Genomic DNA, 26,519 nt, shown 5'->3' on the forward strand with positions numbered 1-26,519 from the left:
TAATAAATAATTCTACTCAATGTCCACGATTTTTAATTTTGTAGCTTTAATGAATATAGGTTAACATTATTTAGAATCATAGGCTCTTGGGTTTGGAAGATACTTCATAGGTTATTTAATTCAGTGGTGTCAAATTCAAATAGAAGCAGAGGTCATTAATCTGATTATAAAGATCCCTGAAGGCCACATATTGATTTAGCTTTAAAATGTAGTGCTATCTGTGCTTTGTTGTGGGTTTATTTATTTTGTTAAGTTTTCCCAGTTACATTTTAATCTGGTTTGTCTCTATTAGGCAGTGTTTGACTCTTTTCATTTAATTCAGTCCCTGAATTGAAATTGTCTCTAAAAATTTCCCCCCAAAAAGCTCAACCAGCCTTTTTTTTTTTTTTTTGAAGGCTACCAGGTCAGAGAACTCAATTACCTTTTAAGCCAGGTCATTCTATTTTTGGACTTTTAGAAGTCTGCTTCCCTTGCAATGTCTACCTTTTTTTCTTTAATTTTTAAACATTATTTTATTTGGTCGTTTTCATACATTATTCACTGGAAACAAAGATCATTTTCTTTTCCTCCCCCCCCCTTTCCCTCTCCCATAGCCAACGCATGATTCCACTGGTTATCACATGTGTTCTTGACTCGAACCCATTTCTCTGTTGTTGGAATTTGCATTATAGTGTTCATTTAGAGTCTCTCCTTAGTCTTATCTCCTCCAACCCTGTAATCAAGCAGTTGCTTTTCATCAGTGTTTTTACTCCCACAGTTTATCCTCTGCTTGTGAGTAGTATTTTTTAGATCCCTGCAGATTGTTCAGGGACATTGCATTGATACTAATGGAGAAGTCCATCACCTTCGATTGTACCACAGTGTATCAGTCTCTGTGTACAATGTTTTCCTGGTTCTGCTCCTTTTGCTCTGCATCACTTCCTGGAGGTTGTTCCAGTCTCCTTGGAATTCCTCCACTTTATTATTCCTTTTAGCACAATAGTATTCCATCACCAACATATACCACAATTTGTTCAGCCATTCTCCAATTGAAGGGCATCCCCTCATTTTCCAATTTTTGGCCACCACAAAGAGCTCAGCTATGAATATTTTTGTACAAGTCTTTTTGTCCATTATCTCTTTGGGGTACAGACCCAGCAGTGCTATGGCTGGATCAAAGGGCAGACAGTCTTTTATCGCCCTTTGGGCATAGTTCCAAATTGCCCTCCAGAATGGTTGGATCAGTTCACAACTCCACCAGCAATGAATTAATGTTCCTACTTTGCCACATCCCCTCCAGCATTCATTACTTTCCATAGCTGTCATGTTAGCCAATCTGCTAGGTGTGAGGTGATACCTCAGAGTTGTTTTGATTTGCATCTCTCTGATTATAAGAGATGTAGAGCACTTTTTCATGTGCTTATTAATAGTTTTGATTTCTTTGGCTGCGAACTGCCTGTTCATGTCCCTTGCCCATTTGTCAATTGAAGAATGGCTTGATTTTTTGTACAATTGATTTAGTTCTTTATAAATTTGAGTAATTAAACCTTTGTCAGAGGTTTTTATGAAGATTGTTTCCCAATTTGTTGCTACCCTTCTGATTTTGGTTACATTGGTTTTGTTTGTACAAAAACTTTTTAATTTGATGTATTCCAGATTATTTATTTTACATTTTGTAACTCTTTCTAATTCTTGCTTGGTTTTGAAGTCTTTCCCTTCCCAAAGGTCTGACATGTATACTATTCTGTGTTCGCCTAATTTTCTTATAGTTTCCTTCTTTATGTTCAATTCATTCACCCATTTTGAATTTATCTTGGTGTAGGGTGTGAGGTGTTGATCTAAGCCTAATCTTTCCCACACTGTCCTCCAATTTTCCCAGCAGTTTTTATGAAATAGTGGATTTTTGTCCCAAAAGCTGGGATCTTTGGGTTTGTCATATACTGTCTTGCTGAGGTTGCTTGCCCCCAGTCTATTCCACTGATCCTCCTTTCTTTCTCTTAGCCAGTACCAAATTGTTTTGATGACCGCTGCTTTATAATATAGTCTGAGATCTGGGACTGCAAGACCCCCTTCCTTTGTATTTTTTTTCATTATTTCCCTGGATATCCTTGATCCTTTGTTCTTCCAAATGAACTTTGTTATGGTTTTTTCTAACTCAGTAAAAAAATTTTTTGGAAGTTCCATGGGTATGGCACTAAATAGATAGATGAGTTTGGGTAGGAGGGTCATTTTTATTATATTGGCTCGTCCTACCCATGAGCAGTTAATGTTCTTCCAATTGTTCAAGTCTAGTTTTAGTTGTGTGGAAAGTGTTTTGTAGTTGTGTTCATTTGTTTGTAGTCCTGTGTTTGTCTCGGGAGATAGATTCCCAAGTATTTTATTTTGTCTAAGGTAATTTTGAATGGGATTTCTCTTTCTAGTTCTTGCTGCTGAGCTGTGTTGGAATTATATAGAAATGCTGATGACTTATGGGGGTTTATTTTGTATCCTGCAACTCTGCTAAAGTTGTTGATTATTTCAATTAGCTTTTTGGTTGAATCTCTAATGTCTACCTTTTGATCCTATACAGGGGCTAAGTAGAGTCTAATCTCAGCTGTATAACAAACCTTTAAATATTTAAAGACTGGAATTCTGGCTCCTACCCTGCTGCTTCCCCCTTTCTCAGTTGTTCTTCCTCCCTGGATTCTCATCTCTATTGCTAAAAATACTTAGTTTTTTCATCTGATCCTTCTATGGCTTCTAATATACTCATTTTGTCTTGTCAGCATCATTTCAAAACTGCCCAGAGCTATACAAAATACTCCAGAAGTGTTCTGACCAAGGTAGACTATTATAGGAGTTTATAGAGCAGAAATTAACAGAAGTATTAGTTAAGAAATAGAAGTTTCTAGAATAGCTGGGTGGCTCAGAGGGTTTAGAGCCAGGCCTAGAGATGGGAGGTCCTAGGTTCAAATCTGACCTCAGATACTTCCTATCTGTGGCCCTGGGCAAGTCACTTAACCCCCATTGCCTAGCCCTTATTGCTCCTCTGCCTTGCCTTGGAACCAATACACAGTATTGATTTGAAGATGGAAGGTAAGAATTAAAAAAAAAAGAGAGAGAGAGAGAGAAGAGGGTAGCTCAGTGGATTGAGAACCAGGCCTAGAGTCGGGAGGTCATAGGTTCAAATCTGGCCTCAGCCACTTTCTAGCTGTATGATCCTGGGCAAGTCACTTGACCTCCATTGCCTAGCTCTTACCACTCTTCTGCCTTGGAACCAATACACAATATTGATTTATTTCTTTAAAAAAAGAAGAAATAGAAGTTTCTTTCTGATGAAATGGTTTGTAAGGTCATCACATGTATAGTTGTGGTAAATAATAATTATTATTATTTAGATACTCCTAGTATAAAGGAAATCATGGATGTGTACTGGTAAATGTTTAACTTTTTATTTTAATTTGTAATATTAACATTTTCTCCAGCACTTTCTTAAGTCTAAGACAATTAACAAAATAAACCTTGATTTGTAACATTTGCCAATTTCCTAGATATAAACACACGCTCTGAAAAATTTAACAATCTGCTCTTGAGAGCCAGTTCAAGCTAGCTGAAAGAAACTCTGTAAGAAACTGTATTTACAAAATATATTATGGAAACCTTCATTATAATGCAAGTTGATAGCACTAAACAAAGGGCATCACTGAAAGCAATGCTTTGTTGGTAATAACAACAAAAGCTTACATTCATATCATACTTTGTGATTTACAAAATGTTTTTCATGCAGTAACCTTGTGAAGTAGATTGTACAATTATTCCCATTTTGCAGATTAAAGAACAGAGGTTTATAGATGTTATATGACTTTCTCAAGATCACATAGTTTGTAAATCATAACTCTCAACCTAGATTTCCTGATTCCAGGTTTAGTCCTCTTTCATCTGTTTTAATCTGACATGAAATAAGCACAGCTTTTCTTTTTCTTTTTACAAATTTCATTCATGGCTTTTTTTTTTAAACCTTTACCTTCTGTCTTGGAGTCAATACTGTGTATTGGCTCCAAGGCAGAAGAGTGGTAAGGGCTAGGCAAAGGGGGATAATGGCTTGCCCAGGGTCACACAGCTAGGAAGTGGCTGAGGTCAGATTTGAACCTATGACCTCCCATCTCTAGGCCTGGTTCTCAATCCACTGAGCTACCCAGCTGCCCCCTTAACAGTTTTTTTGTTTTTCAGGCAATGGGGGGTTAAGTGACTTGCCCAGGGTCACACAGCTAGGAAATATCTGAGGTCAGATTTGAACCTAGGACTTCCCATCTCTAGGCCTGGCTCTCAATCCACTGAGCCACCTAGATGCCCCCCATGGCTTTTTTTTTTTTTACAACACAACCATTTCCAAATATTTTCTATCTATCCCTGCCCCAAATCCTCCCATATAATAAAGAAATAGTTACAATTGATCCTCATGATTCATAGAATACATATTTATGAATTTGCCTATTATCTAAAATTTTTTTGTAACCTCAAAATCAATACTAGAGACACTGTATTCATTCACAGACATGCATAGAACTGTGAAAACTTTGAGTCACTCAATGTCTGGCCCCAGCTGAGATCAAACAAGGCAATGCTCTCATACTGTAGGTAAACAAGTGTCCTTTTCATAATCTATTTTAGGGCCACACTTTTTGCATTTTTGTACTTTTTTTTTGGTGATTTCAGTGTTTAGGATGTCCCCCAAATATAAGAAGACTATAGCTGAAGAACTATCTTGGATTCCTAAGCTTGAGAAGGGTATACTGTGCCTTATGGAAAAAATATGTGTGCTTCTACATTAGCTTCATTCAGGCATGAACCGTAGTGCTATTGACTGTGAGCTGAATGTTCATGAATTAACAGTAAGGTACTTCCAGAAAAAGAAAGAAGACATTTCCTGATCTTTACATGAGGTTGCTATGGAAATTGCCAAAGTAAATATGGTAACTAGAGTCTCAGAGGAAACTAAACCTGTATTTCCCAAATAATTAATGGTTCAGTATTCACTAATTCAGTGTTTAATACTTTATAGAACATAACTGTGAATATACTGTATATAAAACTACCTGACTCAGAGATTCTCTATCCTTGTTTATAGCATTCACATCTGCAGTTTCCCATTCTCTGCCCATCATCTGACCTCTAGAACCAATACTGGTCATTGCATTTAAAATGAACTCAGCTGCTTTCTGACTTTGTTTTAGTTTGTATCACTATAGATGTGCATTCTTTTGGCTCTGCTTTCTTTACTTTGCATCAGTTCATAAAAGTATTCTCATGTTTTTCTGAATTCCTATATTGTTATTTTCATGGTACAAAAATATTCCATTATATTCATATGCCACAATTTGTTCAGCTTCTTCCCAGTTGATGGATACTCACTTTGTCTCCAAATTTTTTATAATAAACACACAAAAAAAGACTTCTGTAATATTTAGTGTGCATGAGGCCTTTCTTCAAAGGTCTTTGATCTCTTTGGAATATATGTCCTAAACTGGGATTACTGAGTAAAAGGAAAGGAACAGTTCAGTAACTCTTCTCAAATAATTTCCAGACATTTTACCATTTTGCTGTTCTGTCAACAGTAGCACAGTTGTTGCTCTACAAATATAAAAAGCCAAGCAACACCACAGATTGCACCTCTCCATAATGTAAATTTATTCCTAAAGGAATATAGTTTCAGTGCAGTTTTGTATTTTGGGACTAATCTCGAGTAGCATTATTAATGTTTTAGCAGAAATATTTATTTTTTATGTTAACTTTTACACTTTTCTTCTCAGTAGAGAAATGATTCACAAAGAATGTTGTTTGGTATACTGTTAGAAGCAGTTTTTTTTTTTGCTTTACTGTTTTTCTTTGTTAATCTTTTTTTTTTTAAATAAGGGAGAGTTTATACAGGGGAGATTTATTGGGCATATAAAAAAAGAAGAAGAATCAATAAAAATTAAAGAAAGTGTAATTTTTAAATATATTAAAATTTTGCAAACTTATTTAGCATATTTTAAAAATAGTTTTGCTGTTGTTGTTCCTTTGTGTCTGACTCTCCATGATCCCATGGATCATGCTGTCCATGGGGTTTTCCCAAGGAAAGACCAATGGATTAAGGCAAAAAGAGGTTAAGTGACCTACCCAGGGTCACATAGCTAGTAAAGGTCTGAGGCCAGGTTTGAACTCAAATCTTCCTGATTGGCATCAGTGCCCTATCTACTGAGCCATTACTCTTACATTTATTTTGTCTCATATATTATTTCTTATGATATTCCATTTCCAATTTTATCATGTCTGCCTTAAGAGATAATGATTTTTTTCATGGTTTTGTTTTGTTTTTTAAGAAATATATCTTTTCCATTAAATGAGGTATACCTGTTATCGTGTATATTAACATATAAATGTGTAAACTTGATTTAAAATTTTAAAACCTATTTAGCATTTATGTTTGAAAGTTGTATTTAGCCTTATAAGTCTACCAAAATTTTTGAAAATGTAACTAAGATCATCTAATATGGGAAAAATGAAAATAAATTAGAATTGAATGCCATTTATTCATTTTTTTTAATTAGGAAGACTGAAGGTAAACATGGGAAATATTTATTTAAAACAGAGAAATTATTCCAAAGCCATCAAATTCTATCGAATGGCTCTAGATCAAATTCCAAGTGTTCATAAAGAGATGAGGTGAGTTTGTACCGTAAATAACCATAATAATAATATCTGATATTTATATTGAGTTTTAAAGCATTTTACATAGATTATCTTTTTTGAGCCTTATCAACAACCCCATACAGTAGGTACTACCTATATTTTTATCTCCATTTTACAGATTAGGATACTGAAGCCCAGAAAGGTTAAGTTGACTTGTTCATGGTCACATAGTTAGGAAGTGTTGGAAGTGGGATTCAAACCAAGTCTTCCTGACTCCAAGTTCACTTATATCATACCCCTTACATTCTTTACATCATACTCCTTAAAACATTAAAAAATTGTTTTGATGTTTTTCATAAAATTGCATCTACTAATTCAATGTTGGAAGGGCAAGTATTTTGTGTTGGGATTTGTAGTGATTCATTTTTAGTATCTCAAACCAGTTGCTTTTGTGACCAAGGCATACATTTGCAAAAGTACTTGCTGACTGTGGTTAAGGATGCAGCCTGGAACCAAGTAAATAGTGAAACCTCCTAATTAAAACATTTACAAGGAGGGTTCTGTGTTCCTCAGGTGCTATCATGCAAATTTAGAGGTGAAGCCACAGGAGAAGGAATTGCCCAATACCAGATTTTTTAAAGCCTTACCTTCCATCTTAGAATCAATATTGTGTATTGGTTCCAAGGCAGAAGAGTGGTAAGGGCTAGGCAATGGGGGTTAAGTGACTTGCCCAGGGTCATACAGCTAGAAGTATCTGAGGCCAGATTTGAATATAGGACCTTCCGTCTCTAGACCTGACTCTCAATTCTCTGAGCCACCCAGCTGCCCCCCAATCTCAGATATATGAGAACAAGAGGTGAAATTTTCTATGTTCTTCAAAGAGTTCTTCAAAGAATGTAACTTTAGGGAATATAAGGAAATTTTCAATTCGGAGTCTGCTTAGTCATACCTTCTTTGGCCACAGTGAGATTCCATTCTGAAAGTGTAGCTAACTGAGGATAACTGGATTCTAACACAAAAGGTAAGGTTTTTAAGAGAAAAGAAAGAAGGAAGGAAGGAAGGAAGGAAGGAAGGAAGGAAGGAAGGAAGGAAGGAAGGAAGGAAGGAAGGAAGGAAGGAAGGAAAGAAAGAAAGAAAGAAAGAAAGAAAGAAAGAAAGAAAGAAAGAAAGAAAGAAAGAAAGAAAGAAAGAAAGAAAGAAAGAAAGAAAGAAAGAAAGAAAGAAAGAAAGAAAGAAAGGAAGGAAGAAAGGAAGAAAGAGAAAGAAAAAGTAGCTAACATTAGATGTGTTTAGACATGGGTCTTTTCATTAAAATATATTTTGAATCATCATCATCAACAAGTATTTATTGAGCATATATTATATGTAGGACACTGCTAAATACAGAGAATATAAATAATCAGTACTTAATTTCTGTGTTTATATACTTTTGAACATACTGGAATGCCTTTGGCATATCGTATGGACACCTTATTTTATACTTATTAAAGTATATCCTTATAGTTAGCATATATGTAGTACTTTAAGCTTTACAAAGTGCTTTATAAATATCTCATTTCCCAGTAACCCTGGGAGGTAGATGTTATTGTTGTTCAATTAGTCATTCAGTCATATCTGACTATGACTTTGCCCATGAAGTTTTCTTGGCCAAGATGCTAGAGTGATTTTCCATTTCTTGCTCTTCTTTATTTATAATAATATTTTCTTTTTTCCAATTACATTTAAAAACAAATTTAACCAATTTTTAATTTCTAAAATCTTGAGTTACAAATTCTCTCCCTTCCTTCCTTTCCTCTCCCCTCTTTAAGACAGTAATTTGCTATAGGTTATACATATGCAATCATGTAAAATACATTTCCACATAAGAAAACTTTTTTTTAGAAGACTTTTTTTCTTTTAAACCCTTACCTTGTCTTGGAATCAATACTGTGTATTGGTTCCAAGGCAGAAGAGTGGTAAGGCAAGGCAGTGGGGGTTAAGTGACTTGCCCAGGGTCATCCAGCTAGGAAGTATCTGAGGTCATATTTGAAACCAGGACCTCCCATTCTGGGCCTGACTCTCAATCCACTGAGCTACCTAGCTGCCCCCCATGTAAAAAATAGTATGCTTCCATCTGCATTCAGATTCCATCAGTTTATTCTGTGGAGATGGAAAGGATTTTTCGTTATGATTCCTTTGGATTTATTCTTGATCATTGTATTGCTGAAACTAGTGAAGTCATTTGTGGTTGATCATCCTTAAAATATTGCTGTTACTCTGTACAATGTGCTCCTTGTTCTGTTCACTTCACTAGGCATCAGTTCATAGAAGCCTTTCCAGGTTTTCCTGAAATCATCCTATTCATTGTTTCTTATAGCACAATAATATTCCATTAGAATCATATACTACAACTTGTTCAGCCATTCTTCTATTGTTAGACATGTTAGACATACAAATATTTTTATGCAAATAGGCCTTTCCTCTTTTTAAGAAAAAGTCTCTTTGTGGTAGTGGTATTGTTGGATCAAAGGGTATGCACAATTTTAGAGCCCTTTGGGCTTAGTTCCAAATTGTTCTCCAGAATAGTTCAATTGGTTCACTACTCCAAGAGTGCATTTGTTTCCCAGCTTTCCCACATCCTCTCCAACATTTATCATTTTCCTTTTTTTGTCATATTAGCCATTGTGATAGGTATGTACCTCAGAGTTGTTTTAATTTGCATTTCTCTAATCAGGAGTTATTTAGAGCATTTTTTTCATTGTCATTTCTTTCTCTAATAGATTACAGTAAGCACATGTTAAGTGATTCACTCAAGGCTACATAGCTAATAAATGGTTGGGTTTGGATTTGAACTTAGGTCTTTCTGACTCCAGGCCCAGTGTTCTGCCAGTGTAAATCGTGGCAGTCATTTGATAGATGTAGAAAAACTTGTCAAAACTCATTCATTTTCCAGTACATTTTATAATTTCACTTTTACACTAAAATTTTTTGTAAATATCTCTTGTACTTACATTTTCAGTTTCTTTCAGCAGTGGAAAGGCATAAAACATCATTCAAGGGTTGTGACAACATCATATTTTGTATGTTTAGAGATTACTTCTATTTCATGTTTTCTCCAGTATTTCATAGATAAGCAGGATGAGCCAGTGAAATGACATATTTTTTGCATCCTTTGATCCAAAAATAAATTGTTTGACATTTTTCAAAAATGTTTTAATTGCAGCAACAAAAATGTATTTTTACTCTTCTCCCCACCAAAATAAAGACATTATAAAGAAGCATAACATAAATCTGGCTCTTTAGGAGTTTATGATCTAATTTGAGTTGGGACAAAAATACTTAACACAGTGTCATCCCAATAAAACTACCAAAAATTATTTCATAGAGATAGAAAAATTAATAACAAAATTCTTCCCGAAGAACAAAAGATATAGAAGGTCAAGGGAATTGATAAAAAAAACAACAGCAACAACAACCATGAAGGAAAGTAACAGCTTTTCAAGACCTCAAACTGTATTATAAAGTGTCAGCCATCAAAACAATCTGGCACTGGCTAAGAAACAGAGTGACAGATCAATGGAATCGATTAGGCACTCAATACATGATAAATGACCATAGTAACCTAGTATTTGACAAATTCAAGGACCTAAACTTTTGAAAGAACTCACTCTTTGACAAAAACTGCTGGGAAAACTGAAAAATAGTATGGCAGAAACTAGGCACAGACAAACAACCTCATACTAGTAAAAGATTACGAACAAGTAATTCTCAGCTGAAGAAATTAAACTGTCATTAGTCATATTAAAAAATGCTCCAAATGACCTTTAATTAGAGAAATGCAAATTAAAAGAACTCAAGTATCACCTCACACATATCAAATAGGCTAATATGAAAAAAAAAGGAAAATGATAAATGGGGGGATGTGTAAAAATTGAGAAACTAATACACTTTTTTTGTGTTGTATTTTTATTTTGTTAAACATTTTCCAATTACATTTTATTTTATTGTTTTGTTTTTTTCCCATTTGAAAAAGTTTATTTAGTCAATTTAGAACATTATTCCTTGGTTACAATAATCACATTATTTCCCTCCCTCCCCTCCACCCACTCTTCCTGAAATTTCATTGGGTATTACTTGTGTCCTTGATCAGGACCTATTTTCATGTTGTTGTTTACACTAGGATGTTCATTTAGAGTCTACATCCCCAATCATATCCCTTTGACTCATGAATTCAAGCAGTTTTTTTTGTTTTTTTTTTTTTTGGTGTTTCTACTCCCACAGTGTTTCCTCTGGATGTGGATAGTGGTTTTTCTCTTTGGTTCCTCCAAGTTGTTCAGGGTCATTGCATTGCCACTAATGGAGAAGTCCATTACTTTCTATTGTGCCACAGTGTATCAGTCTCAGTGTACAATGTTCTCCTGATTCTGCTCCTCTCACTCTGTATCAATTCCTGGAGGTCATTCCAGTTCACATGGAATTCCTCTACTTTATTATTCCTTTGAGCACAATAGTATTCCATCACCAACATATACCACAATTTGTTCAGCCATTCATCAATCAGAGGGCATCCCCTCGTTTTCCAAGTTTTTGCCACCACAAAGAGTGCAGCTATGAATATTCTTGTACACGTCTACTACACTCTTGATGGAGCTATGAACCAATACAACTATTCCGGAGGGCAATTTAGAACCATGTCCAAAGGGCCATAAAACTATACATACTCTTTGATCCAGCAGTTCCACCAAGTCTGTATCCAAAGAGATCAAAGATAGGGCAAAGGGATCTACTTGTTAAAAAATATTTATACCAACTCTTTTTGTGTTACCAAAGAATTGAAAACTTGAAGAGATGTCCATCAATTGGGGGATGGCTGAATAAGTTGAAGTATATGATTGCAATGGAATATTATTGAACCATGCACATGAAGTCATGAACAAGATAATCACAAAAAAATCTTGACTTATATGGAGTGATAAAGTGAAGTGAGCAGAACCAGGAGAATGTTGTATACAATAACAGCAATAATGTAAATAATGTACAATGATCAGCTGTGAATGACTTTATTATCAACAATGCAAGGATTCGAGACAGCTCTAAGGAACTCATGTCAAAAAAGAATATAGAAGGAACCAGTTAAATCTGAATGTAGATTGAAACATGCCATTACTTAGTTTATTTCCTACAAAAAATTTTCTCTAGTGGAAGCAATATGTGCCTTCTTTCACAACATGATGAACATGGAAATATGTATTATATAAATAACATGTGTATCACCTATATCGTATTACTTGACATCTTGGGGAAGGGGGAGAGGTGGGAAGGAGGGAGAGAATATGGAACACAAAATGTCAGAAAATGATTACTGAAAATTGTACCAACATGTAATCTGGAAAAATAAAAATAAAAAACTTTTAAAAAAGATGCATAATGGGGGGCAGCTGGGTGGCTCAGTGTATTGAGAGCCAGGCCTAGAGATGGGAGGTCCTAGGTTCAAATCTGGCCTCAGACACTTCCCAGCTGTGTGACCCTGGGTAAGTCACTTGACCCCCATTGCCTAGCCCTTACCACTCTTCTGCCTTGGAGCCAATACACAGTAGACGGAAGGTAAGGGTTTAAAAAAAAAAAAGATGCATAACAATATACAGCATGTGCTAAGTATCAAATATGTGATGCAGACAATGAGTGGTGCTACAGGAATTTCTAGTACCATGCCCCAAGCCTGTCATGAAAGGCTTTTTTTTTTAATTCAGCTGGAACTTAAAGGAAGCATAGGACATAAAATCAAATGAAGAGGAAGAGGGAGCCACCGAATGAAAAATGGCACAGCAGTGGGACTATGCAGCATGTAAATAGCAAATAGATTACTTTAGCTGAACCATGTGGTTGGTGTAAGGAATTATTTTAGATAATGGCTGGAGAAACAGGGGCGAAATTGTGAAGAGCCTTAAATGCCACATTGAAGATTTTAATAAGATGTATATTTTTTCTTCAGGATTAAAATAATGCAAAACATTGGTGTTACATTTATTAAAACTGGTCAGTACTCAGATGCTATTAATTCATTTGAACATATAATGAGCATGGCCCCAAATCTGAAGGCAGGCTTCAATTTGATCCTGAGTTATTTTGCTGTTGGAGATCGGGAAAAAATGAAGAAAGCTTTCCAAAAACTGATTGCTGTTCCATTAGAAATTGATGAAGATGACAAATATATTTCACCAAGCGTGAGTATGAAAAAGGCTTTTATGGAATCTAATTTCAGTTTTTTTGTTTTTTGCTAGTAAGCAAGCAATGTATGAATCATAATTATGTAAGAGAGACACTCAGGCAAGTACATATTTACCTTCTGTGTACTTGGTTCTTTTTTATTTTTCTGAGTTTTTTTTTGTCTTAATACATGGTTGGTTTTTATATATTGTGATATGTACTGCTGAGAAAAGATCATATTTTCTATTCCCATTAAGTTTTCTCTAGTGTCTATCATATCTATATTTTCTAAAATTCTATTCATCTTTTGGCTTCTTTTTTGTTTAAATGTACCTGGTTCTGAAAGGGGAAAGTTGAAGTCCCCCACTTGTATAGTTTTACTGTCTATTTCCTCCTCCAAGTCATTTAATTTCTCATTTAAAACATTAGATGCTACACCATTTGGTGTATATATGTTTATATTGACACTACTTTCATTTTCTATGGTACCTTTTAGCAAGATATAATTTCCTTATCTTTTAAAATAGATTTATTTTTGTTTTAGCTTTGCTTAAGAACATGATTGCTAATCCTGCTTTTTTTAACTTCAGCTAAAGCACAATAGATTCTGCTACAGCCTTTTACCTTTACTATGTGTATGTCTCCCTGCTTCAAATGTGTTTTTTGTAGACAGCATATTGTAGGATTCTGGTTTTTTATTCATTCTATCACTTCCTATTTATGGGTAAGTTCTAGCTCTTTTTTTTTAAGGACACTTCCCCCCCCCCCCCCCCCATCATCCAAAATCTGTTTGTTTTTTTTTCCTCACTTTCCCATCCCTGAAAAAAAAAGAAAACAACCAAACACTCAAAACAAATATACATCACCATAAAAAACAAATTCCCACACTGGCCATGTTAAAAAAATATTTCATTCTGCCCTCCAAGTCTATCATATCTTTTTCTATCCTGAGGTAGATAACATGTTTCATTATTGGTCTTCTGGAACCATTGGTTTGATCAGAATTCTTTAAAGAGTCTCTTTTAAACCAGTTTTTCAGTTTGATTTTTTTTTTACAATATTATTGTTCTCATAGGAATTTTTCTTGTTCTTATCACTTTAATCTGTATCAATTTATGTATGTCTTCCCAGATTTTTCTGAAGCCATCCTTTTCATTATTTCTTATGGTATAGTAATATTCTATTACATTAATTTATCTTAATTTGTTCAGTCATTCCCAGTTGTTGGGAATTCACTTAGTTTCTGGTTCTCTGTCACCACAAAAAGTGCTAATACAGATGTTTTTACATATATGGGTCTTTTTCCTCCTTTGATTCTTTGAGTATAGGCCTAGTAGTGGTATTGCTGAGGCAAAATTTATATACTGTCTAGTAACTTTTGAGGTATGGCTCTAAATCACTCTCTAGAATGTATAGACTAACCAGTTCATGGGTCTACTAGCCATCTATTGATTTTTTAAAATTTCATATTGTTTATTTTTATAAGAAAATATTCATATAAAACCACCCCTCCCAAATAAAATAAAATGAAAAATAGTATGCTTTGCCCTGCATTCCTCCACTTCAACAGTTCTCTGAAGGTGGTTAGCATTCTTTGTTATAAGTCCTTCAGAATTGTCCTGGATAATAATTGTATTGATGAGAGTAACTAAGTCTTTCACAGATGATCATTCCACAAAATTGTTGTTATTGTGTGCAATGTTCTCCTGGTTCTACTTATTTCAGTCTGCATCTTTACAGCTTTTGCTGAAATCATGTTGTTCATCATTTCTTACAGCGCAGTATTCCATCACCATTATGTAAGAGTTTGTTCATCCATTCCCCATTTGATGGATAGCCTCTTAATTTCCAATTCTTTGCCACCACTAAAAGGGCTGCTATAAATAGTTTTGTAAAAGTAGATTCCTCTCCTCCCACCTTTTTAAAATTTCTTTGGGATAAGACCTAGAAGTGGTATTATTGTATCAAAGAATATGCACTATTTTATAGCCTTTTTGACATAGTTCCCAATCATGTATTAATGGAGTATTTTCCCCAAAGTATCTTCTCCATTTGTTGTTTTCTTTTTTTTTTGTCAATTCTGCCAATCTGATTAGTGTGAAGTTGAACCTTACCTCAATTTGAATTTCTCTAATTATTAATTATTTGGAGCATTTCCCCCCCTAGACTTGGCTCTTCCTTTTTTTTTTTCCAATCTAAGTAGCTTTGGTGAATGGCCAGAAGCTTTGTGCTACCATAGTAACTTTTTTGAAGGAAAATTGAAATATAGAAAAATTGTTATTCTCTAAAATCAGGTCTGAATTCTATCCCAACCTTACCATGTAGGCAATGATGAAGTGTGTTTAAAACTCATATATAACCAAATAATAATGAGGGTTTTTTCTAATTTTATCTTTCAGGACGATCCCCATACTAACTTAGTGATTGAAGCTATAAAAAATGATCATCTAAGACAAATGGAACGGGAAAGGTAATAGTCTTTGTTTAATAGTTCAGATTCTTAAAAGCCTAATTTTTTTTTTGTATTAGCTTTTTACACTTTTGTGTTCAATAAATGCATTGTATTTTACATTACAAATTCAGCACATCAAAGCATTAAATTTTTATAGTGTCATGAAGTTAATGACAAAACTAACCTGCTTTCTACTTGCTGCATTAGTCCAAATACATCCACATCTACATCTACCTCTCAGTTAGCTTTCTTCTTTCCAATTGTGGTCCCTTGTAAGGACACACCAATCTCTAAGTTTCAGGGATGGGGGATGGATGCATAATCCATTTGGATACTGGGACACAGCTCCTGTCTTGTCACTGTAGCCATAATTTTCCTATAAAGAGTGTATAAAGTGTTCAACCATAGTTCAACAGATGCTACCCCCAACATAAGGAGGAATATCTTGTTTTGTTCCCTTCCTTTGGGTATCTGGAGAAGGGTCTAGCGTTCAGTTTATGCTCATGTTGGCCATAGAACCATTCCCTCTACCAAGCTCCCTCTATATCCCAGGGAGTGGTGAAGGGGGTTCAAATCTTTGGTACAAAAGTTCATTTCATGAGGCATGGGAGATGGAGATGGACCCAAGCAATTTGATACCATCAGTCTCAGTTCCCTTGTGGAAGGCACTTTTACAGGTCATTAGGCAAATCTTTTAGTAATTTTCCTGTCTATTCTTAGGGTTGCTTATCCTTTTTTCTTCCATCTACCAAGCCAATGTTCAGGAACTCACTACTTACTCCACAGTGAAGCTCATTCATTAGACTGAACTCCTTGAGCACTAGCACTGCCCTTTGCCTTTCTTTGTATCACAGTGCCTGGCACATAGTGGACACAATAAATATTTGTTGACTGACTGATAACTATTGTTAAAATTGTTGATAATAATTTCTCCTCATTTTTCTTTTTCTTTTTTTTAAACCCTTACCTTCCATCCTAGAATCAATACTGTGTATTGGCTTCAATGCAGAAAAGTGGTAAGGGCTAGGCAATGGGGGTTAAGTGATTTGCCCAGGGTCACACAGCTGGGAAGTATATGAGGCCAGATTTGAAGCTAGGACCTCCAGTCTCTAGGCTTGACTCTCAATCCACTGAGACAGAGACACCCAGCTGCCCCCTCTCCTCATTTTTCTAAAGAAGTTTAAGGTTTAAAAAGTATTTTACTTACAACAATATTTTGAAGTATGCAATACCAATTTTATTATTTCCATTTTAAAGATAAAGAAACTGATGCACAAATTGTCTTGTCCAGGGTTACTCAGCTGGTAAATGTTAGAATGGTCAAAATTCTTCCTTATGGTGAACAAAAATCTGCTTCTCTCTAATTACTACAGTAGATATTCTGTCCTTCTAGGTAAAGTGTATTAAGTTTAATGCTCTTTTTTTTTTAAACCCTTACCTTCCATCCTAGAATCAATACTGTGTATTGGCTTCAATGCAGAAGAGTGGTAAGGGCTAGGCAATGGGAGTCAAGTGACTTGCCCAGGATCACATAGCTGGGAAGTGTCTGAGGTCAGATTTGAACCCAGGGCCTCCCTTCTCTGAGCCTGACTCTCAATCCATTGAGCTAATGAGCTGCCCCCTAAGTTTAATTTTAGAAATGTCATTTCTTCAGATATTTGAAGCAACTGAGAATGTTTCCTAAGTATTCTATTCTCTTGGCTAACCATCTCCATTTCTTATTACTATTTGCTATATGGCATTATTTTAGATTCCTCACAGCCCATATTTACCTATCCTAATTATTTTTCTAACTAAAATGGAATTTTTCATTTGTTTTCAGGAAAGCCATGGCAGAAAAATACATCATGACAGCAGCTAAACTCATTGCTCCTGTAATAGAAACATCTTTTGCTATAGGATATGATTGGTAAGAAATTACTTTAGTATTGCTAGATATAGGCTAATCTCTTTCTTCAGTTATTAATTTTCATTCTAGAATCTTCTCTCACTAATTGAAAAAAGCAAAAGCATATAGGTGTGGTTTGCACTTAGCAAATAAATTATAAAAAATTATAGGGGGCAGCTGGGTGGCTCAGTGGATTAAGAATCAGGCCCAGAGATGGGAGGTCCTATGTTCAAATCTGTCCTCAGACACTTATTAGCTGTGTGACCCTGGGCAAGTCACTTGACTCTGATTGCCTACCCCTTACCACTCTTTTTGCCTTAAAACCAAAGATGGAAGGTAAGGGTTTAAAAAAAAAAAAGAAGAAATGTGTTAACTTGTGAAACAGAGAGCTGGGCTAACCTAAAATTTGATTTCAAAATACTGATATTTTATATAGCCAAACACACGCACCTAGATTAATTTTCTACACTGAGGTGAAACAGAAAATAGTTATTTTAGTTGTACTTCAGAATCTGATTCTCAGGAAGGAAATTATTAGTTTAGAGTTAGTTTAGAATTAACTCATAGCATTAACTTGGGCATATTTGTTTTCATTACAGACGACTTTTATCCAATAAAATATGCATCCCAAATATGTTCTATTTAGAAATTTGTAATTTGGACAGCTTTGAAGAACTATTTAAAAACATTAATAATAAGCAAAATAAGCCAACTCTTCCTCTGTGGACTTGTAACTTTTATTTTGCTTTGTTCTAATATGAAGTTACTTGAAAATTACACTACTAGTAGCAATCTTTCAAAATATATTTATAATGTTTTGCATGATAATACATGTATAGGCCCAATTGAATTGCTTGCCAGCTCTGCAAATGGTAAGGATGGGAGGAAAGGAGACAATTTGTATCATATAATTTCAGAAAACTTATGTGGAAATTTGTTATTAAATGTAATTGATAAAATAACATTTTTAAAAAATATATTTATACTTTAATCAATTTGAATAGTATTAAACAGAAACAACTGGCTATTAAAAACGGGCATACTTGTTTCCAAATGGGTATTTTCCAAATAAAGGCTGTAAACGTGCCACAACTCAAGTATACAATTTTGTACCAAGCTTTTCATTTTTTGGATTCAAATGTATTTGTCTCACTATCCACTTTTCCTCATCAAATCTGAGAAAAATCTATTTGTTAGCCACTACCCTAAATTTCTAGTAGGGAATATTCTTCTTAGTCATACTATAGTCTTAGATTGTAGTCATTAGCACTAATCTCCTATTTCAGTTGAAAAATTCAACAAACATTTCTAACCCTTGTTTCCTTAATACTCTTCTTCTCTGTTAGAGATTTCTCACCTTCTTGATTTTGAATTCCAGTCAAAAATGGACTATTCATTCAGAAATCTTGTTTTCTCTCTAGTGTCTGTGATTCATGCAGTCACCTCTCCTATCTGAGACACTTCTTTTGCAGATACCTTAAATTCTATTTCTAAACATGGCATTAAAAGATAGAATACCAACCCTGGAGTAAGGAAAACCTCAATTTGAATCTTGCATCAGATACTTGGCATGGTTATTTAACTACTAATAGCTTTAGTTTCCTCATCTCTAAAATAGGAATAGTACTTAATTCATAGCAGTGATAAGCAACTTTTTTTATGTTCTTATTTAATGTTCCTCTCTGTTCTTGCAACTTCAAGAAACCTACTCCCTACTGCTGAGGAGTCAGTAACAACCACACTGGTGCCATGTCCTACTGGAGGTCTTCACTTGTTTTCTGAGGATTAATTAGCCTATTTTGTGGGAATCATTTACCATTTCTGGGAATTATTTTTCATTTTTGAGGGTACTTCCCTTTTTCACTTTGGTGCAGGTTCTATCACATTGTAGACATGAATGATCCTTGAAATGTTTAACTTCTCCATACCAGTGGTTGTTGCAGTATCCTTAATTGTCTTTGACACATGCTCTTTAAGAACTATAGCTTTCACAACTTTCCTTACAGTTATATCCAAAGCCACAGAATTTAAAAACACAATAGAAAGTAATAGAAAACATACTTATGTCAAAAACTTAGTACTCAACTATAGTTATCTAAAGGTAGGCAAATCCACTCAATTTTTTTTTTCATTTCATCAAAGTCAGATGGTACAAGTCAGCCTGATTTTTAGGAGAGACATGACCATTGCTGTCACAAAATGAAGCCATATTAGAATTAGTGTTTATCCCTAGAAATATACATGTGACTTATGGGGCTTAATAAGTGCTTTTTAAAAAAACCCTTACCTTCTGTCTTAGAATCAGTACTAAGTATCAATTCCAAGGAAGAAGAGTGGTAAGGGCTAGGTAATCAGAATTAAGTGACTTGTTCAAATTTGAACCCAGGACATCTAGCTGCCCTTCTTTAATAATGTAAAAATTAAATTTTTAGTCTCTAGTAATAGAACTATTATATTTTAAAAGGTTTATTAATGATTTTTAGAAATCAAGGAATAAAGAAAATGCAGATAAGAAAAACCATGTGCCTAGGGCTGATTAGCCCATTCAAAACCGGGCAATTAGCTTACCCACTACATCATTGCATTGTAGTGGGCCAAGTAGGCATTGCTGCCAGTTAAATACTCCTTGTGATCTAGCCCAGGTGGAGACTCAGGTGAGATTATAGGGAATTCTGGGAAGTACCAAGGACTTCTGGGGATTGAAGTCTAGGGTTCAAATCTCCATTTTACAATAAGTGCTTATTAAGAGAATCAATATAGACCAATCTTCTGACTCCATCTATTAGACTACACTACTTCCTACATTTGAACCCACTTCCCAAAATCTTTTGAAAGAGTTATTTTTAAAAACAGAAACATCAAAAAAGTGATGTGGCAAACATGTATTTCTTTAACTTTTCCATTATAGGTGTGTTGAAGTAGTAAAAGCTTCTCAATATGTAGAACTTGCAAATGATCTGGAAATAAATAAAGCAATTACATACTTGAGGCAAAAGGACTTCAACCAAGTAAGTTTTTATAATATTATAAAGGAATTTCATTTAATGTTTAAATGGAATATTGCATTTAAAAGTGAGATATTTTGCTTTTGCTTAATAAAAATAAGATGATTCATAATTATCAGTAATGTTCTCTATCACTTCATTTCAAAGTTTGCCCAATTTCATCTTAAAATAAGAATAATTTAATATGATAAAAACTGTTGAGTGCTATATGTGATGCTTTAAAAAATTTATAAATAACAATCAAAATAAGAATTTCTTTACTATGTTACCATGGTCAACATCCTTATAAGATACACAGTTCTCAAACTAAAACTCTCAATGGTTGGTCTATGGACTATTTTTTAAGTATTTTGTTTTCAATAAGGAAATGCTTATGTTTTTGTTTTTGACATGAAGCAATAATTTCCATGTGATTCTAAATAATATTAGGAATACCTTATATTTGAGTTATATTTAAAAATTTTTCTTAGTACTTTCACATGTCATTTGATAATTATTTCACTAATATATAATTTAAAATAATACCAATATTTTGAATATTTCTATTGAGATTTTTTTTTCAGTTGAATTTGAGTTGGGAGGTTTGTTGGGATCACATGCCTTTCTGAAATAGTCCACAGACAAAAAAGTTTGAGAACTATTATCATGGTTGACAAAAATAACAAACCTTGTCAATAAATCTTTATAATATTTTATTACTAAATGGTGTTTTCCTCCAGAAGATTTTTATAATTTAACTATATTTTAAAATAAATTTAAATATATTTTAAATATTTCCTATTTTTCCTTGTTTGGGGGATTAATCTAAGTCAGCATGAGATCTGATGCCATATTTATATTATCAATGTCTTGGTGTTAACAGTAATTTTAATGGTATTTTTCAATTGTCATTTTCACTTTCTCTTCAACATTGCTGCTTTTATTTGTCTCTTACTTTTTGTTTGTGTCCTGTAAGTATGAAGAGGTAGGTATAATAAAATGTAGGTTTGAAAAGAACACTGTTAGGTTATATATAACCAAGGTGATATATTCAGAGGACTCAAAACAATTATTTAATGACCAGTTTAAGGTAAAGAGGATAAGATATGACTTCTGCTCTATGGATACTTCCATACTTATAAAGAAGATGCTTCAGTCTCACAGGCAGTTTCTTGGCATAATTATTTGTGCCTTTTTCTGAGTAATACGAAGAAATGTTTTTGTCTAAAGCCAGACCAAAATATGTTGATTATGAAGGATTAAATTAGCTATAAAAGTAAATATTGCCCATTAATAACAATATACAGTAGAAGATCATATAATTCCAAGGGGAGGGGGGGGAATTGAAATAGAGACTATAAATAAGTAAAATGATCTATGCTTCTAATGGTAAAAGAAATAAAATCATTCCATTTGGACAATAAACACTCTTTGGGCAACTTTATTTTTTAAATTCATCTTATTTTCTGCTTTTCAAATGTTAGCCAATTATCAAAGCATTTTATTTCAAAGTACTGAAGTAATATTTTGTAAATAACTATTTCTTGGATGCCTTAGAAATCATTATAAAAATATCCTTCTATGGAAAACCAGAATCTGAGCCAAAAAACTGACAGTGTTCTTTTCATGAGCTTTTAGTCTTTTTAGAATAGTTTGTTGCTTAGAATCTTAATTGCATATGCCAAATTTTGTTTTCATTGTTTTTAAATCATTTTTAGTTTTAAAAGTTCTGTATATACTATAGATTTATCTTGACGATATTGTGACATTTTGTTAAAATGTTCAATTTAGGTAATTACTTTTATGTTGCTGACTTTCAAATAGGTTTTTTTGGATTATAGTATGCTTTTTTTTTTTTAAAGACGATGCATTTTACTTTAGAGTGAATGCTAATCTTATAGTTAGTATGTACTACATGGAAAAACACAAATTATAAGGTGTCTTTGATAAATGGCTGGTGGTAAATTTTACTTACCTAATCTGATTTAGAAAACTTCCTGGACTGACTTGCTTATAAAATGATATACCATTGTCATATCATTTTGCAGTTAGTTGTAAGTATCATAAACTTTAGAGTACCACATTGCTTTCTTTTTACATTCTATTCTTTATCATTCACATACTATATGTATATATATATGTAACACATTTGCATATATTCATTATAAAATGGTACTGAAATGAAAATGATGTTTTTCGACCTACAGCCAAAGTAAAATGAAGCTTATACAGTTGAGAGATACAGGGAGGCTAAAGTTCTCACATTAACAGTTGGGTGATTGTGTGTGGGGCAGTGAGGTAGCTCCTACGGCATGAGCAACATAAGCTAGGAATGTCTTTGAGGTAGGTTGGAGGGATTCCATGGCCTTCCACAGAAGGTTTCTCTATTCTACATAGGAAGTAAGAAAGGTTCAGTAGCAAAGGAGTCATTCCAGGAATAAGTCCCAGAATCTTAAGTTCTTCATTTCAGTTCAACAAACATTTAAAACTTTAGGTCTAGATTCCTCAACTGATTATAAACTGATAAAGAGGGAAATTTTTAAGGTAATATATAATAATAAATATTTATTTTATTACATTTTGTACAATAATATAATAATGGTATTATAATAAAAATAATAAAGTTACATTATGAAATTGTCCCATATTTTACTGCCATATTGGCAAACCTATGGCATACATGCTGGAGAGGGCTGCCCCCTTCCCTTTCTCCAAGGGAGCCCAATGACATTTCTCCCATCATGCCCCTCTGCCCAGCAGCCCAATGGGAGTACTTCCTCCCTCCCTTGTCTGGAGTAAGGAGGGGGACTCACATGTAGCATGAGGGTACAATCTTTAAAAGGTTCACCATCATTGTTCTACTGCAATATCTTTGGCTTTGTCAGCTTGTTTAATATTCCTGTTATTTGAGCCCCGTCAAACATTGCTATTGCTGATAATATCTGACATTAGTATAACACATCAAAGTTTACAAAGCACTTTATATTATTTCACCTTGTCCTAAAAAAAATAAAAGCCTGAAACCTGTGAAGTAAGTGCAACATTTATTGTGATCCATATTTACAGGTGAGGAAACTGAGGACCACAGAGGATAAGTTATTCAGCTGGTCTGCAGTGGGATTTCAGGCCAGATCTCCCTATCCTCAATTCCAGAACTCTGTCTACAGAACTACTTTGCTTCTGTGCATTCCTTCTCTTCTTAAACTCTTGTGTTTTGTCTTAGAACAGAAACTAAGTATCGGTCCCAAGGCAAAAGATCAGTAAGGGATAGGCAATGGGGGTTAAGTGACTTGTCCAAGTTCACATAGCTAAGAAGTGTGTGAGGCTAGATTTGAACACAGGTCCTCCTAGTTCCACGCCCAGCTCTCTATCTACTGAGCTCTACCTATCTCTTGGGCATTACTTCTAGTGACTTCAATTAATGCACAATTCTTCTTCCTCCCCACCTGATTGAAATATGTGAACTATAACTTGAGCTTTCATTATGGATACAACTATTCTGCTATATAATAAGACACAAGGAGATTAGGGACCTTCTACTGCTTTCCCTATGCTTTGATTAGTGAATAAATCTATAGATCATAGATTTGGAGACAACGGGGATCTTAGAAACTGTCTAGTCCAAACTCCTTGTTTTATAGATGAAGAAACTGAAGTCCAGAGTGGCCAGGATTTGAACATAGGTCCTTTTTGTCCACATTTGTTTTCTTCCCAGTCTACTCCACTCCCAAAAGGATTTCCCCCTTGTCTACCTCTTTTGTCTCTTCTACATTTCCTGACTACAAATATATCTGCCATGCTAAATACCATTTCTCATTTAAAGTTTAGTCAAGCGAATCCCACATTTTGCCTGTTGTTAAGTGCATTTTTTTTAACCTGCATTTTCCTTGGGTTTAATAAATATACAGTCACAAAGTAGTTCTTGATTCATGGAAATTCTACATGAAAGTCAGTATCAAACCTTCTTAGGTGCTGTTAGTGGTAGTAGTCTCTCGGTAACTGAGAATGACAATTGTCTTTGTGCATTTGCACAAAGATACTTGTGCATGAAGGAGATTTAAGTGGAAAAGTCGATGCACAGAGACAGTCCCATTCTCTAGGCTTTGGAAGCCTGGGTCCAGTAGCACTAAAGATCGTTACACCTGGAGACTCCTCAGCTGCATTGGATGGACGCATTGTCTTTTGTGCTCCAACATACCCTGAGCACTCCACAGTGCTTTGCTGCGTCGCCATCTCAGCCGCTGAACCTTCTTATTGGTTTCTTCCGTCTGTTCAGCCGAAGCAGTCTTCACATGCTGGGTGAGCAAAGCCCTAGTTCACCAGGGATCGACATGGACCCGATGGCTACCCTCACAAGGTTTAGCCGGCCTGTCGAAGCCATTGCCCGGGGTATGGCCACTGCCGCATGCTAGCAGCTCCTGGGAGCCACAAGTGAGAACTGGGTGTCAGGTGAGGGTCAGAGGCTGGAGAGCTGCCCTAGGAGGGCACAACAAGCCCTCCATACCAGAGATATTACTCCTCCCTGAACACCCCATATACCCCTTTGTGTAGTGTTGTAGTAGTGATACTTAAAAGGGGGGATGAGGGGAGATGGAATGCCTTAGATCTCAGATTAGAATAAGGATTGTTTCTTCTTAGTCCCTTTCTATCACAACCAAAGACTATTCTCTCTTTCAAAAAAATGTATCATTTTAAACCTTTCTCTCCTACCTATGCATATATTTTTCTCTCTTGATAGCCCACATGGGTAATAAGATGATTTTTTGAGAGTGTTAAATTATTTGAGCACTTGGATTGACTATGTACAAAAAAACATATAATAAATTTTCTTTTGTGCCAAAAGATTGGAAATATAATCCCTTTTTCATTAAAAAAACAAGTGTTTTGTTACAATCACATTAAATTTAATATATACTTATTTAAAATAAGTTACCAAGTAACAATTTCATATATATACACATTCATATACAATCCTGTTTTGCTCATTTCATATTTAAAAGTTCTAGTTTGTCAATGTTTAAGCTCATAATAAGGAAGAATTTATTAAAAGATTGAAGGGAGTAAATGAGGTTAGGGAAAGGCTGCTCAAATAATTTAACACTCTCAAAAGATCCTCTTATTACCCATGTGAGTAATCAAAATTTCAACAAGGAAAAATGTTTTGCATATTTCTTCCAAATTCTAAAGAAATTAAATTAAAGAAAAGAATACAATGAAAATCAAATTAAAAAAAAATTTCCCCCTCTTTTAATTTCTCTTCCTAGATCAACAAGTCTGTTTTGCTTGTGGCTCTTCCTTCCTTAATATTATTCCCTCTCTTTAACTAAACACCAATCTCTCTTCCCCTCTTCTTTCCAGATTGAATCTGATGAATTTTTTTGTCAAGCTAGTTATGTATATGTATGTATTCATCTCTCTTGTCCATTTCAGATAAGAATATACAAGTTCCTTCTTATGCTCAGCCCTTTCTTTGTGTTCTTCCACATCCTGATTATGAGAAAGATCAAGTTCCACCCTACTCACATACTACTGTTTTTCTTTTGTTCTCCTTTCTCTTTCCCCTCTTAAAGCCCTCTGAATTAAAGCCAGTTCATCCTCAAATCCTTATTTTCCTTAACTTCCTCAGTACTCTTTAAAATCCTTAAGTTTCTGAAGGAATACTTGTTTCTTCTCTTCTTTTTAGAAGGTTAGCACTTTATCATTTAACATACAACCCTTTCAAGTTATTAAATCTAGATTTTCCTTTCTAGGTTTCTCAGGACTCTTGTGTTTGCATTCCAGAGTTGCTACTCAACTCTGGTCTTTTCATCAGAAATGCTTGAAAGTTCTATAATCCATTAAAAATCAATTTTTGCCCCTGTAGGAATATACTTCACTTTGCAAGATAAGTAAGTCACTTTTGGTTCTAAGTCTATCTCTGTTGCCTTTGAAATATTGTATCCTGAAAATTCTTGTTTTTTACTAGAAGGTGCCAAGGACTCTAGTTCCTGAATGCTTGATTGCTTCTTTCTGATGCTTTTAGTTGTTGGGTTTTTTTTAATTGATGTGGGAGATTTGGAGTTTGTCTTTGACATTCTTGAAACTTTCCTTTCATGTGGTAAACAATGGATTCTTTCCATCTTTTCTTTCTGATTCTAATACATCTGGGCAGTTTAAATTTATGATTTCTTGAAATACTGCATCTAGGCTTTTATATATGATGATATACACTTTCTTCTATTTTTTTCAATCTTTTGATTTTGTCCTACTATTATTATCTCCTGGAGTCATTGATTTCTATTGATCTACTTTTCAGGAAGTCCATTTCTTGGGCAAGGTTTACCACTTTTCTAAACTATTTATTCTCTTTCCATTTCTTTCCCCCAGAGCTTTATTTCAT

The 26,519-nt window shown here is 34.5% G+C and overlaps 1 protein-coding gene across 5 annotated transcripts in view; it reads left to right on the forward strand.

The window, feature by feature from the left end:
• The window catches only part of IFT88 (intraflagellar transport 88), a 119,763-nt gene that overhangs the window by 20,780 nt on the left and 72,464 nt on the right, over positions 1 to 26,519 (forward strand). For all 5 annotated transcript variants that reach the window (XM_007495202.3, XM_001366349.4, XM_007495201.3 and 2 more), the window contains 5 exons: positions 6,549 to 6,663; positions 12,602 to 12,833; positions 15,216 to 15,286; positions 17,091 to 17,177; positions 20,065 to 20,164. In XM_007495202.3, coding sequence (XP_007495264.1) covers positions 6,549 to 6,663; positions 12,602 to 12,833; positions 15,216 to 15,286; positions 17,091 to 17,177; positions 20,065 to 20,164 — 605 coding nt within the window. The remainder of the gene's footprint in view (positions 1 to 6,548; positions 6,664 to 12,601; positions 12,834 to 15,215; positions 15,287 to 17,090; positions 17,178 to 20,064; positions 20,165 to 26,519) is intronic.

Source organism: Monodelphis domestica, chromosome 4 (assembly GCF_027887165.1).
Source record: "Monodelphis domestica isolate mMonDom1 chromosome 4, mMonDom1.pri, whole genome shotgun sequence".
NCBI classification, from domain to species: domain Eukaryota; kingdom Metazoa; phylum Chordata; class Mammalia; order Didelphimorphia; family Didelphidae; genus Monodelphis; species Monodelphis domestica.